The following is a 14,988-nucleotide window of genomic DNA, read 5'->3' as shown; positions in this document are numbered from 1 at the left end:
TCCAGGCCTCATAATTTTATTCATAAATAGTTGTTACTGCAAACTTCGACTTGCAGTACTTGGCTTTTTCTTTGGAAGTTATTACTAACATTGACAAGGACAGCCCACCCACCCCAACCTCTATTCTCAAATACGACCCCTCTTTGCTTAGGTCCATGGTGGGCTGTCTTCTCCCAACCAGAAATTTCTTAATACTTTTACCACCAACAACAGTAACAGTTTTTCAATTGGGTTTTTATATTGTTTTGGCCAGATTAAAACTGTGTCGCTTTGTACCTTAGCAGCTCGGTTTTCTAAAACACACGTGAGGGGCGCCAGCTACACAGGCTGAGGTGTCCCTGGACAAAGGACATGGAGTCCAACAGGCCCCCCTGACACTCTGCAGCCATCCTCTGGCTCTAGAAAGTTCTAGCTGCCATTTTTCTTCCATTTTGGACATTCTTCTTCTTTTGTTTTTTTTTTTTTTCTCTTAATGCTGTAAATGTGTTTGCAAGCTTATTTCTGTTGTCTGTTTGAGGAGAACCTTCCAAAATAGGACCAGGAAGCACCCCTAGAATTTATACAGAAGAAGCTAGAGATGGATGGTTCTGAGACCCCATCTTCTAAAATGGGATGTGTGTGGGGGGTGTCACAGTACGGAGCTTGAACAGGGAGGTACCCATCCCACTTCCCTCCAGTTCTGTTACACATTGCCACAACCCACTTAGCTGGATGCTAAAATCAGTACACACACACACACACACACACACACACACACACACACAGGCACATGCACACACACACACACACACACACACAAGTACTTGGAAGTGGAGGCATTTTCTGACCCATGCAGGTGTTTGTGTTCCAGCGGCCCTTTGCCTCAGCCCTGCCCTATTTGGGGAAGCATCTGTCCATCATCATAGTCTTCCTGTCCTGTGTTCAAAATACGCCCCACACAGCCTCATGGTCTGGAAAGGAGGGTGGGAGGCGTGAGGAAAGCCTCGGCAGTGCTCCTAGCCAATCAGGGTTCTTAGAGCCTACTTTTGTTTGGCGTTTGAGGACATTTTAACCGGACTGTTTCGAGCCCACCAAGTTGCTTCTCCATCCTCCCGCCCCGCCCTGGCAGAGCCCGGAATGCTGCTCCATGCTGCCCTCTGGTTGCCCCTGTCACCCCCCTTCTCCTCTCTCTCCTTTTGCCCCCTTGCTTTCTCGATTTTGCTCATACCCTTCCCCACCCTCCCCTTCTTTTCTTCTCCTCATTTTGAAAATGCATGGAGATCCTAGTTTGTGAGCATGTTTTGATCTGCAGGCCAAGGTGGTTTAAAATGGAGAGGTTTAACTGTTTCAGTGCTGGGATGGGAGCAGAAGCCTTAGTCTGTGCTAGTCTATCCCAAGGAGGGAGAGGAAGCCTGACACACAGTGTGAGAAGGGCTGTCCTCGCTCCCCTCGAGTTTCTTCTGGCCTAGGCAGATCCAGATCTGAGGCTACTTGTCCCATAGACCTCAGGCTCTGGGAGGTCAGGAGGACTAAGCTTTTTCTCTTCCACACCCCCATCTTTTTCTACCCCCCCAACTCTATAGAGTCCATGTCCCCACTCCCACCCCCTGCCACCACCCCACCCCATGTTCTGGGCCTAGACCAGAAGAACCCATACAGTAAGCCCGTCCTTGCAAATGCCAGATACATTGTCCCATGGGGGGTGCCTTCAAGTAGGAGGCATCTTGAAGGTTCTCCAGTGACAAATAGCTGTTCTGGTGTTCGCACGCTAGGTTCTGGATAGCCCTTCGTGGCTCTGACAGCTATACTGAGGAGACTTTGGATGAGCACATTTCCCAATCTACATTGCTTTTAGAGCGTCAGTGGGTTGATTCCCGGAATCAGCTTCCCTACCAAGTAGGTTCCCCTCCGCCAGGAAGGGTACCGGGAAGGAAAGGCCTGGAAGTCCCATGCCTGATTTCTTGAGTTCTTTTCCCCACCTTATCCTTTGATGATAAACAAGAAAGGCAGGCCCCTACTTCCCACACAAATGGCTTGTGGGGAGACGAAGCTGTGGTGTCGGTGTAGGCTCACTTTGTCATTCTGGTTCAGACTCCGATTCCAAGGGCCCTCCTGTCACTTCTCTGTGACTGGCTTATGCTGTGTGCACCACTCCTGGCCTCAGCAAGTTGACAAGGACAAGACCTCCTTGCCCCTGCGTACCACCCTCATTCCTTGCAACCTTCTCACCAAGGGGGTGGGGAAAGGGAAGCCCCAAATCTTTAAGGGGGGAAAAATACAAAACCAAAAAAAATTTTTTTAAACAACTTTGAATCTTAATTTTATCCACAACCTGCAGGCCATGTCAACCAGTTATTCTTGCACTTTTGAATCATTTTCTGTTTTTCTTATTCTTCCCCTCTCCCATCTTTGTTTACCCTCTTCTACCTGGTTTTTTGTTTTGGTTTGGTTTGGTTTTTTTTTCTTTCTTTTTCTGGTGGTTCTTCTTATTCATTATTTCTTTTTCTTTTCTTGGTTGGTTTTGTTTTTTTAGTTTGTTTGGTTTCAGTTTTGTTCTCCCCCACCCCCTCCCCTCTCACCTGATTCTGACCTCTCGATTTGGTGTGGTTCTTAACAGACAAGGCCCAAAGCTTCTCTGGGCTTCTCTGGGCGCCAGCAGCCTCACAGTGGTGGTGTGTTAAAACCTTTAAGCCTCTTGCTAGCGCTGCCTTCAGCTATATGGGCTCAACAGCCAGCATTCTGAGGGTTTCATATTGATAAGAGGCCACTGGGGAAGGAGCTCTCTTTTTCTTTTAAATACACTGAGGCATCACTGGGGACTGGGGGGTGGGGTGGGATCATTGGGAGGGCAGGCAAGATGTGATGGGAAAAGGAAGATAATCTAAGCCCAAAGGAAGATAAACTGTGTTAGTCGTCATTCAGACAAACCCACCTCCCAGTGAAGGTGTACCACCCTCCGCCGGTCACGTCCATCATTCTGCTCAGTGGGGCCTTGGGCATGTCCGGTGAGGGGAGGGAGGGCGTGGCTAGGCACCTCAGAGTGGACATGGGAGCCACACAGCCCACCGAAGTCAGTGCTTTTAATTGCTCTGTGACCTCGGGCCATGACTTGCAGGGGGACATCCCTTAGGTGACATCAACTTGCTGTGAGCATTAGATAACTCTCTCCCTTGGCGTCTTTGCCCTTTATTCACAGATAACTCTCTCCCCCTGTTTCTAGGAGAAAAAAAAAGTGCGTTCGCTACATACAAGGTGAAGGCAGCTGCCTCAGCCCACCCTCTTCAGATGGAAGCTTACTAGACTCACCTCCCCCCTCACCGCATCTGCTAGGCTCCCCTCCCCAAGATGCCAAGTCACAGACTGAGCAGACACAGCCGCTCTCGCTGTCCCTGAAGCCTGATCCTCTGGCCCACCTGTCCATGATGCCTCCGCCACCCGCGCTCCTGCTGGCCGAAGCTGCCCACGGCAAGGCCTCTGCCCTCTGCCCCAACGGGGCCCTGGACCTGCCACCCGCCACTCTGCAGGCGTCCATGGTCTCTTCCTCATCCCTGGCACAACCATCAACTTCTTCCTTACATTCCCACAACTCGCTGGCTGGGACGCAACCCCAGCCTCTGTCTCTGGTGACCAAGTCTTTAGAATAGCTCCGCCTCCTCGTCCTCCACGCCCCTGCTTGATTGAAGTGTTTCCTTCTGGTTCTTGGTTCGCCCTTCCCGGCTTGGAAAGCTTTTGTTTTGTACTCTTTAATTTTGTGCCGCCGTGGCTACATGAGTTAATGTTTATGGAGTTCATTGGTCAATATTTGACCCATTCTTATTTCAATTTCTCCTTTTAAATATGTAGATGAGAGAAACCTCATGATTCTACCAAAATTTTTATCAACAGCTGTTTAAAGTCTTTGTAGCGTTTAAAATATATATATATATACATAACTGTTATGTAGTTCGGATAGCTTAGTTTTAAAAGACTGATTTAAAAAACAAAAAGAAAAAAAAGAGAGAGAAGCAATTTGAAGCACCCTCCAGAAGGAGTTGGTTCTGTATTATTTGTATTAAATACGAGCTTGCGAACCAATCACTTTACACCTTGGTATTTAAACCACGAGGGCACAGTGAATGCAGTGCCGTTTCTTTCTTTCTTTTTTTCTTTTCTTTTTTCTCCCGTGTGAAACAACTTTTATCGTGATGTTACTTGTTATTGTTTAAATGTACAGAAACAAAGGGTTAAAATGTGTTAATATACCTTGTTCCATGGTGTTGTTCTTTTGGGGGGGAGGGGACACTACTCAACAATGAATGGAATCAACACTGTTGGACCAGTAGTATTTATTGCTTTAGAGGCTGCTTGTTGTACCTGTACGTCCGTCCAATTTTAAATATGTTTTCCTTTTTTTGAAACTGTATAAAGTTCCCCCCCTTAGCATAAGCATCTTATATATAACAACTCATTTGTACAAGGTTTTTAAGTTTATATATAAAATGTGTATATATTTTTTTGTTTCCTTTTTTTTTGACTTTCGTTCGTTCGTTTGTTTGTTTCTGTATAAAACCCAGATGCCACCAAATGGACATTGATAGTTGCATTAAGGATCAGTAGCATTAACAAAAGTTGCTTTAAAAGCCATTATGTAAAACAAGACTTGACAAGACTTGAACATTAGTGAGAGGGTCTGAGCAGCCGTGGGAACTGCCCCGTTTCCCCCTTGATCTCCTAGTCAATTACCCTGTGCTCTTAGAACATGGACTGACCGTGTGCAAAACTTTTATGTGCCAAAATTCTCAGTGACTTTAGCTTTCTCCCTCCTTTTTGATGCTGTACTTTCTGTTCGCCATGTTTTGCTGTGATGTTACATAGATAGATTTGTATGTAGTTTTAATGTCACCTATAACAAAATGTGTTTGGTAGCAGACTGTCCAGAAAGCATTTTAAATGAAGAGGTCTAAACCCTTAAGGGCCAAAAATCCTGTACATTAGATTACTCTTAAATGAAAAAGAAAAAAAGAAAAAAAAACCAGCTGCCGCTTTTATGTACGCTTATTACATACAAGTAGGTAGTGAACTTTAAAAACAAGGAAACCTAGGCATGCTGATGTTGTAAACTGCTGTATAAAGCTGAGACCTGTTCCTTCAGTGCCATCGTAGTTGACATGAAGCAATTGTAAAACTGTCTCCGGTTTTCTCTGGTTTATTAAAATGCTAACTATAACTTTTTTTTTTGTGAATACTTTGAATGTTTCCTAACAGTTGTGGTGTTACTGTTCTGTTCGATGCTTATCCCGAGTTCATTTTTGAATGGTTTGGAAGCCATTTTGTAATGAATAAATGTCCATGCTGTACAGTATCTGTAGCATGCCGTTCTGGATTAATAAAAGCAACTTAGTATGTGCAGAAAGGCTGGTCACTTGCTTCTGTGATTTGGGGTGGGAGTGTCTTTTGCAGACACCGGGCATCCTCTGGAGGGATGCTCTCCCTCCTAGGTTAGGACTTGACGTGGTGTGGGTAGCATGTGGCGGTGGGTGGGGACCAGATGCGGTAAACGGTCTTCAGACCTTCCTGACTCCCTCGGCTCTCCTTGAACATTTGCACCTGGTTTGTGTTGTCTCATTTGCAGGGAAGTGTCCTGAGGACACAGGGACCCTGGGGTGACTTGTTTATACTCCACTGTGTCACTGTGTCACGGTAACTGAGCAGATACTGCTTGCCGGCCATCACTCACAGATACAGCCTGTTGTGCAGTGGGAGGCAGAATTTGATTCTAAAATCTGTGATTTAGTTCACCCAGAGTGTACTGAAGGAACTGAGTGGGTACCACTTCAAGATGGTGAATGTGAATATGTCCTGGCTGTTTCCTAGACACTCACTGCAGGAAGAAGGCAGGAATGTAGGGCTCTCCTTTATCTAGAGATCACTGAGCACCCAGCTTTTCAGAAAACGGGCATCCCATTCACCGAGCTGGGGGATAGGGGGTGGGAAGGGGACTCCCAGCTGTGTGTGGAGGGAGGTGACTCACAGCTGTGGGTGGAGGGGAGGTAACACAGCTGTGTGTGGAGGGGAGGCAACTCACAGCTGTGCGTGGAGTGGAGGTGACTCACAGCTGTGCGTGGAGTGGAGGTGACTCACAGCTGTGCGTGGAGTGGAGGCGACTCAGCTGTGCGTGGAGAGGAGGTGACTCACAGCTGTGGGTGGAGGGGAGGTGACTCAGCTGTGTGTGGAGGGAGGTGACTCACAGCTGTGGGTGGAGGGGAGGTAACACAGCTGTGCGTGGAGGGGAGGTGACTCACAGCTGTGTGTGGAGGGAAGGTAACTCACAGCTGTGCATGGAGAGGAGGCGACTCACAGCTGTGCATGGAGAGGAGGCGACTCACAGCTGTGCGTGGAGGGGAGGTGACTCACAGCTGTGCGTGAAGGGGAGGTGACTCACAGCTGTGCATGGAGAGGAGGTGACTCACAGCTGTGCGTGGAGGGGAGGTGACTCACAGCTGTGCGTGGAGAGGAGGTGACTCACAGCTGTGCGTGGAGGGGAGGTGACTCACAGCTGTGCGTGGAGGGGAGGTGACTCACAGCTGTGCGTGGAGGGGAGGTGACTCACAGCTGTGCGTGGAGGGGAGGTGACTCACAGCTGTGCGTGGAGGGGAGGTGACTCACAGCTGTGTGTGGAGGAGAGGTGACTCACAGCTGTGTGTGGAGGGGAGGTGACTCACAGCTGTGTGTGGAGGAGAGGTGACTCACAGCTGTGCATGGAGGGGAGGTGACTCACAGCTGTGCATGGAGGGGAGGTGACTCACAGCTGTGTGTGGAGGGGAGGCAACTCACAGCTGTGTATGGAGAGAAGGTGACTCACAGCTGTGCGTGGAGGGGAGGTGACTCACAGCTGTGTGTGGAGGGGAGGCGACTCACAGCTGTGTGTGGAGAGGAGGTGACTCACAGCTGTGTGTGGAGGGGAGGTGACTCACAGCTGTGCGTGGAGAGGAGGTGACTCACAGCTGTGCGTGGAGGGGAGGTGACTCAATGCTGTGCGTGGAGGGGAGGTGACTCAATGCTGTGCGTGGAGGGGAGGTGACTCAATGCTGTGCATGGAGGAGAGGTGACTCAGAGCTGTGTGTGGAGGGGAGGTGACTCACAGCTGTGTGTGGAGGGGAGGCGACTCACAGCTGTGCATGAAGGAGAGGTGACTCAGAGCTGTGTGTGGAGGGGAGGTGACTCACAGCTGTGTGTGGAGGGGAGGCGACTCACAGCTGTGCATGGAGAGGAGGTGACTCACAGCTGTGTATGGAGGGGAGGTGACTCACAGCTGTGCGTGGAGGGGAGGTGACTCACAGCTGTGCTTGGAGGGGAGGCGACTCACAGCTGTGCGTGGAGGGGAGGCGACTCACAGCTGTGCGTGGAGGGGAGGCGACTCACTGCAGTGCGTGAAGAGAAGGTGACTCACAGCTGTGTGTGTAGGGGAGGTGACTCACAGCTGTGTGTGGAGGGGAGGTGACTCACAGCTGTGCGTGGAGGGGAGGGGAGTGGAAGGGAGGTGACTCACAGAGCTCTGCATTTGAAGGGTCTTGCTGTTCTGGAGACCTATGGTATGGGTTATCTACTAGAATAACTTCAAACTTGTCCCTGAATCACTGAGGAGGGTTGCAGTGAAGATCTTCCTGTGGTCACTGGGTGTCTCTTCTCAATGTCCATTGGATGGAATTTTTATTGTCCATGTGTTTAGGACAGCTGTGCCTTCCGAGGGTAGAAATTTTACCCATCCCAGAAGTCCTTTGTGTGACCGTCACTTAAAGATTACTGTGGTGTTGGGTCAAGAACTTTGAGGAACTCTGCTTGCTTGGGCTAGCTGTGGGTCTGTGTACTTTCTGTGTTCTGTTCTACTTTGTGCTCTGTAAGGGTATGCATTTCTGATCAGCCTTCCCTACTGTATTCTGTACAGAGGCCCAGATTGACCTTTGAGAACAGAAATAAGAGCACTGTGCTACTGGGGACTGTGTGCCAAGTTGTCCCCGTGCATTTTCTCATTAATCCTACCACCACTGAAAGAAGATGCCCCTGCTGGCATCTGCCTTATTTAGAACAATGGATTGAGGAATACAATGTATCTTGTCCAAGGCCTTAATTGGGGAATTGCAATTCTAAAAGGCCTTAGAGGGGGGAATTGCAGGGACCTCAGTGGAGACCTGGTTTCAAGCTATTTTCTCAACATCAAGTTAAACCTTCCCATGCTAGAGAGGGCACTTCTCTGGTGAATAGGATGGGACAAGTCTTACTTGCCTCTGCCTTATCCTACATCAGCGTTGCTCACCTGCTCCCTCTCAGGAAATCCAGCTCTCAAGAGTTCCCCCAAAGCATTGCTGTTCTTGCTGGGAGTCTCCTCAAGCCTCTGGTCTCCATACAGAGAGCGCTCTCCCATGGCCAGAACCTGTGATGATAGAACTTTTTCTCTGTGCTCTTGGAGCTGCCAGTCCCCTCCCTGTAGCTCCCTAGCCTCTGCCACAGGGTGCATTGTCTTCTCTGGGGGCTCAAGGGCACAACATTTGTCATGCTTGGCACTGCTGTCATTCTGGAGTGGTGCATTCTCACTTGCAAGGACCTTGCAGAAGTTTATCATCCTTCCTGGCTCCTACCTTGTAGATGCACAGACCCTATCCTCTACCCCCTGACAACCCAAACTATCTCCAGACAGCCCCAAATATCCTCTTGGGGACCCAAAATCACTCCACCTGGAAGCCATTTTTATTTATTTATTTATTTATTTATTTATTTATTTATTGCCAGTTCTCCGAGGACAGGAGCATAGGTTTCATGTTGTGCCTGTGTACAAGGTCCCGGGCACCAAATAGGTGCCCACGTGTCTTTGCTAAAGGAAAGAAAGAGGCACTGTCCAGCTTGACTGGTGTTTGTATGGGAAGCAGGATAAGGTCTGAGCAATGCTTCTTTCATTCCCACAGTGTCAAGGGTGTTGGTAGTGACCTTAACCCTTGGCATGCTGGACTATAGTGTGGTGTGCCCCTTACAGACATCAGGGCAAAGGGCAATGCCTTTCCTTTCATTAGACACCCCAAGGCAGATCTCTTATTAAATTCAAAGTTGGGGTCACCTATACCTGCTTATTTACCCTGCAGCATGTGAACTGTATTAGGGGATTTTCCCAAATCTTTTGGGCGGGGCTGTCAGAAGAAACGCTCCTGTTCACTCTCTCTGGAATTCAGTGGCCCTCTAAGAGCAACTAACATCCACTCTTTGGAAGACCACATCCCTGGCTGGTATGCTTTTTGCAGCATAAAATGATTTTTTTAAGTAACCCCCTTGGATAGATAGGCAGGAGCTGCAGACCAGAGCTGGGGTCACTGAGGACTTAGGAGGACACTGGATTTTCTGAAGCATTCTCTCTCAGATGAGGCTGCCTTATTCATCTTCTAAGGGCTAGGTAAGCATCCCCGGGCCAAGAACAGTCACAGAGGTTAAGCCCACGTTGGTACGTGACTGGCAGGCAGCACTGGTGAGATCTAGCTGGGGCTTTTCAGAGCTGGCCTCTTGTGAGTGCATTTTGCACGAGCTGTAAGCGAGTGGATCATTTGTTCACCCATTCATTCATTCATTCATTCATGCCTCCAGTGAATATATCTTGGACACTTATCCGCACCAGGGTGGTTTTAGGCACTGATATGAGCATGAGATGAAGCCAACACGCATCTTTCTCCCTCTCTAAGCTTGCTCTCGCGTCATCTTACAGTACAAACTCTGGCAGAGTTTCACACAAAGGTGATGCAAACAGATGGGGTAACATCTACCTGCATTCGTCATATAATCTTCAAAGCAAAGTGGTGGCTCTTGTCTTTACTTCATAACTGTAGAAAGTGAGGTGGGTTTCCCGTGTGGAAACCTGAACCTTGGAGCCAAACACCACAGGAGATGGTTTGTGATAAAGGTGCAGGAGCCGGGCGGCCCGGTGGAGGGGAGTCACCCCTGAGAGAGGATTTTGCTGAATCCGCGGGACATAGGTCCCTTACCAGTGTGTCCACAACAGCTTTTCCTTATTGTTGTGTTTTCTCATTCTTGGTTTCTGAGTGAGGAAGAAGGGCGGGAGGAGACAGCATTGGTGACAGTTGATTGGATTGAGCCATATAATTCTTAGAAAGACTGGAAGAAAATTAAATATATATCACAGTACACTTTTTCAGTATTATCTATTCACATCATACATTGTTTTTCACATTATGGGCTGTAAGCCACTGAAGGTCAGGGGATTGGCATAAGCTCCAAGGTTAGCATTTTAAAAGCGAGATAGAATAAAATAAAAAAAGACTGACTCTTTTGTCACACGTGTTTGCTGCATTATCTAAAGTCTTCCTTACCATGGTGAGAGTAAAATCATGCAAAAGTGGAGTCTGAATGACATAAATAGCTGTAGTACACTAAGAAAAATAATCGCAATATATAGAGTGTGAGACCCACACATAGGGAACTTAGTTAATAGAATAAAGTTTATTGCTGGGCAGTTTATTAGCTTTTATACTAGGATGTCCCCCAAATGGCTTGTCAGCACTCCAGCCCTGCGGATTCTTTCTTGCTTGCACGGTTGGTACATGTTGTACTCTGTTTGCTCCTGCAGCTTCGAAGTGTTGGCTAATTAATTCTGCTAAAGCTGGGGACATGGCGGTTAAAACACTTGCTCCATATGATGAGGACCTGGGTTTCAACACGAAGGAGCCACATCAAGACCTGGGTGTGGTTAGACCTACCTCTAACCCCAGCGCTGAGGAGCAGAGACAGGTGGATCTTGGGAGCTCGATGGCCAATCACCCTAGCTAAAATGGCAACTTTTAGGTTCAGTGGGAGATCCTGTCTCAGGGGATTAGGGAAATGCTGGCCTTGTTATCTTTCTTCTGAACTCACAGAAAAACAACCCCCACTTCGCCACACATGTAGTGGCTGTGTGTTTTTGTAGATATGTGTTATCAAGTTAAGAAAACTCCTCTCTAGTATTAGTTGGTTAAAAAGCATTTTTATCACAAAGTCATTTAAAGAAACTAAAGATGAGCCACAGTCTAGCAGACGCCTGTAGGGTAACACCACAAAGGACTAATATGAAGAACTGAACCCAAAAGAAGACCAAAACCTCAAAACTGAGACTCAGTGGTTAACAAAAAGGAATACCCAAGTGCCATGTAGTTAACACTGATACATGACCATGGTAGCTTCATTCATAAATGGCTCCAAACTCACACAAAGCAACTGTCCACCTATCGTGGGGTAGATAAATTATAGTTACTATGCCAATGGTAGGAAGTTTGCATCCAATCAGCTGAGATTCAATTTTCTCATGTGCTATTCACACTCCAGCCCACGGAAAAGCTTACAGTGGTTTTGATCAGTGAGAAGAATGAAAAGTTCTTGGGGCTTTGTGTGTTCTGGAGAAGCAAGAGAATGATGATCTATGTGTGTCCTGTGGTCTGTGGAATGAGACCCAAGGGGATAGTTCCCAGGGACTAAGTCATGACAAACAGTGCTCCCAAACCTTTATGGCTTTTCCACTAAATGCGTGGAAGGGTTACTCAGAGCTAACTTCCTCCAGGTTATAATGTGCCATTGGTTGCTCCTTAAATAATAAAATGATCTATGTCCTGCCTCCTTTCTCACGTACATTCTTGTTAGTATCATGAGACTGAGGCTTGGCAGTTAATTTCCATCAAAATTCATACACGGAATGATGTTTCTAGAATCACCTCTAAGAGTGTAACCAATGAACACACTCTGTTTCTATGAACAACTTTCAGGAAACATTTGTGGGAAGCGCCCTGGTGTTTTATATTTGCTTTATGGAGGGCAGAATTGAGGAGGGAGGAATGGGAAGTCCTGATGTATTAGTGACTTGCAAGGTGCCCCTTGGTGTCAGGGTGTGCTGGAACTCACAAGTTCCCAGACAGCTTTGTCCTGGACAATCTTCTTTCTCTTGGAGCCTCAAAGGGTCCAACAGAAGTTGAGCAAATACCAACCTTTAGGGTCAGAATTCCAAGAAGCCTTTGTAGATGAGAGGATCTGCTCTCAATAGAGTCCAACTCCCTAGTTTCTAAGAGCTGGGAAGAGGGACTAAAGGAAACCAAACCCTGAGAAAGGGTCCTGAGGGCATCTTGCCCAAAGCCACACAGCAGAATGCAGCACAGTGTAGCTTAGATGCCACAATTCCTGGCGATCGACACCTGGCAGCTTTGTAGTGGTTTCTGTGGCCACACATTCTCTCTCGGGTTTCTTTGACGTAAGAAATTTTAATCCCGAAGATGGCTCCAAGACTTGATCCCAATCTTGGGTGAGTGTCCAGGTTTAGGGACTCCAGGGCCTCGGAGCATTGCAGTATGAAGTTCCCAGCATGAAGCTTGGTGGTTCCTCAAGATGGCCAGGTGTCTCACCATGGTACTGTAATGCAAATCCTACTTCCTTCACCCTGGCAAGGAGCCAAGAGCCGCTGGCTGGCTGAAACCTGGCAGATGTCAGGTGATTAGGTCTCTGGGGACAATTATCATTGTTGTTATTATTCATGTTTTGTAATGTTCCATAAGGAACTTTCATGGATTATGCACTCTGAGCATCTTAGCCCCTCTCCTCAGTGATTTCCCTCTTGACTCCCATCCACTGCCACCACCAGTTTAGAGACAACTTTCTTCATTTAGTCTGTGAATAAGAATCTTATAAAGAAGCAGCCCCAACACTTTTTTTAAGGAAATGCTGTCACAGTGAGGCCAAACGGGGACATTAGTTCACTTGGGAGAAATGGGGGTGTTTCACCAGGTCCCTGTGCTCCATTACTGCTACCTCCTTCCTCCCCTTCCTCCCCTTCCTCCCCCTCCTCTCCCCTCCTCTTCCCTTCTCCCCTTCCTCCCCCTCCTTCCTCCTCCTCTCCCCTCCTCTCCCATCCTCTTCTCTCCTCCCCCCTCCTCCCCTTCCTCCCTCTCCTCTCCCCTCTTCTTCCTTCCTCCCCTTTCTCCCTCTCCTTCCCCCTCCTCCCCCTCCTTCCCCTTCCTCTCCCCTCCTCTCCCCTTCTTTTCCCTCCTTCCCCGTCCTCCCCTCCTTCCCCCTCCTCCTCCCTCCTCTTCCCTCTTCCCCCTCCTCCCTCTCCTTCCCCCTCCTCCCCCTCCTTCCCCTTCCTCTTGCATCCTCTTCCCTCCTCTCCCCTCCTCTCCCCTCCTCTCTCCTCCTCTTTCCTCCTCCCTTCCTCCCTCTCCATCCCCCTCCTCCCCCTCCTACCTCTCCTTCCCTCTCCCCACCCCTCCTCCTCCTCCTCCTCCTCCTCCTCCTCCTCCTCCTCCTCCTCCCAGTGTTGGCAAGACTTGTAGCAGGCAGGTGAAGGGAGTCCAGGTGCTTTCAGGAGCCTTGGCCTTCCCTGGCAGCCTAGAGGGTTAACTTCACAGCCAAGGCCAAATCAGATTACACTAGCTGGTAGCTTCCAATCGAGGTCAGGTAAGGCTAGGTAAGGGCGAGGTGGGTATCTGCAGGAAACAGGCCTAAGCATCTGGGTGCTCATGGCTACAGCTCACTGAGGTGACACTGGCAAGACACTCCAAGCCTAAGACCCTTTGGTGAGTTGGGCCCGGGCAAGGCTGTGCCTGTCTTCTGAGGGAGGGGACCTTCCCAGTCATACAGCATCCTTCAGTCCAGCTGTGCCTCCCTGCCCCCTTATATAACAGCACATTATACAACATGGCCAAGCAGGTGGTATTTTTAAAGACAGCAAGTGAGCATTTTTTTGGCCTAAATTTGGGAGTGAAGCAGACGGATTTTTAAGACGCTGGGATTTTTCCTATGAATAGTAACCCTTGTTCTCGGTCTTTAAACACCAGTTTCAAGACCACCTCTAGCAACCAATCAGCACCCTGTTATTTAATTATAACAAAATTCTTAGCTCTGTCTGCTGCTGCATGGACAAGTGGGGGGCACTGGATCAATTTCTGGAGCCAGGCTGACTTGCCAACAACAATTTTCCTTTTCCCAGAGGGCCTCAGAGGCCTGGAGCGGGTTCCAAGTTCCTTCTTTTCCCTCCTGCTCGGGGTGGGCTGTGTGACAGCGGCTTGAAAAGAGTTATAGAGAAGCTGATAAAGGCTGGGCTTGTTACAGCCTTCCCTGACAGCCCGACCCCCGCGCCAGTGAGCTCATGCCCGCCTCATTACGGCTGATGCCAGATTTTTTTCCATTAACAGGTAATTGAGTAGAAACTAAAATAAGCGAAGTTTGTTTCATCCCTCGGATTTTCTTGCTGGGGTTTGAAAGAAAAACACTTTAGCATCGTTAGTGGACGAGTGTCCTTGAAAATGTATTTATGTTTTCCGAGTGATTTGTCGCTTGGTAGGTGTAATTAGCCGGTTCCCTGGCCTCTCCCCTTCTTGTTTTTACTCTTTAAGGGCCACTGTGTTCAGAGAATTGAGCTGCTTTCCTGGGCCCCTGGCTGGCCCTTGTGTTAAGAGTGGGTATGAAATGGTCCAGAGTTTAGCTGATAGAGCAGAGGGCTGCAGTTGGCGAAGAATGCCCAAGTTCAGCATACGCACAGGAGATAACCGAATCCCCCTCCTTTGTCTCACACGTAAAGGTAAGCAAGCTCACATCCAGAAGCGTAGTCCCCAGGAGCAGCCGGTATGCTCTCAGCATCCTACCCAGAATGCCCTACTCTCACTTGGCTAGCTCCGCCCTCTTGGTGCCTTCCTCCCTTCTGTGCATTCTGGGTAGACAGCTGAGGGGCAAGGGAATTTGTCTCTCTGGGTGTCTTTTGCAGCTTTCATTGCTCACAGGAGCTGATGTCTCTATCTCTCTAAGCTCTTCTGCCTCTGCCTTTGATTCCAGGGGCCCCAGCCTTAATGGGCAACCTACCTAAGACGGCCCATGAGTTAACACCACTGCGCAAGCCAGTTCAGGATGCAGCAACCAAGAGCCAGCCCTTGAGGCCAGGTGGGGGGTAAGATAGGGGGTCTGGATGGTTCAAATTAGAGGCATGGCTTGTAGTCCAAGGACATCTATCTACCCAAGTACCCA

The 14,988-nt window shown here is 48.7% G+C and overlaps 1 protein-coding gene across 38 annotated transcripts in view; it reads left to right on the top strand.

Annotated features, from left to right (window-relative positions):
- Nucleotides 1-5,371, top strand: part of Tcf7l2 (transcription factor 7 like 2) — a 196,218-nt gene extending 190,847 nt beyond the window's left edge. For 19 of the 38 annotated variants that reach the window (XM_052183151.1, XM_052183075.1, XM_052183067.1 and 16 more), the window contains one exon: nucleotides 3,200-5,371. In XM_052183151.1, the coding sequence (XP_052039111.1) occupies nucleotides 3,200-3,623 (424 nt within the window). In that variant the 3' untranslated portion in view covers nucleotides 3,624-5,371. The remainder of the gene's footprint in view (nucleotides 1-3,199) is intronic. The other 19 variants (XM_052183276.1, XM_052183228.1, XM_052183351.1 and 16 more) reach the window with 2 other exon arrangements.
- Nucleotides 5,372-14,988: the final 9,617 nt, after the last annotated feature.

Source organism: Apodemus sylvaticus, chromosome 1, assembly GCF_947179515.1.
Source record: "Apodemus sylvaticus chromosome 1, mApoSyl1.1, whole genome shotgun sequence".
NCBI lineage: Eukaryota > Metazoa > Chordata > Mammalia > Rodentia > Muridae > Apodemus > Apodemus sylvaticus.
The sequence above is the reverse complement of the archived record's forward strand: the minus strand, read 5'-3'. Positions and strand labels throughout refer to the sequence as shown.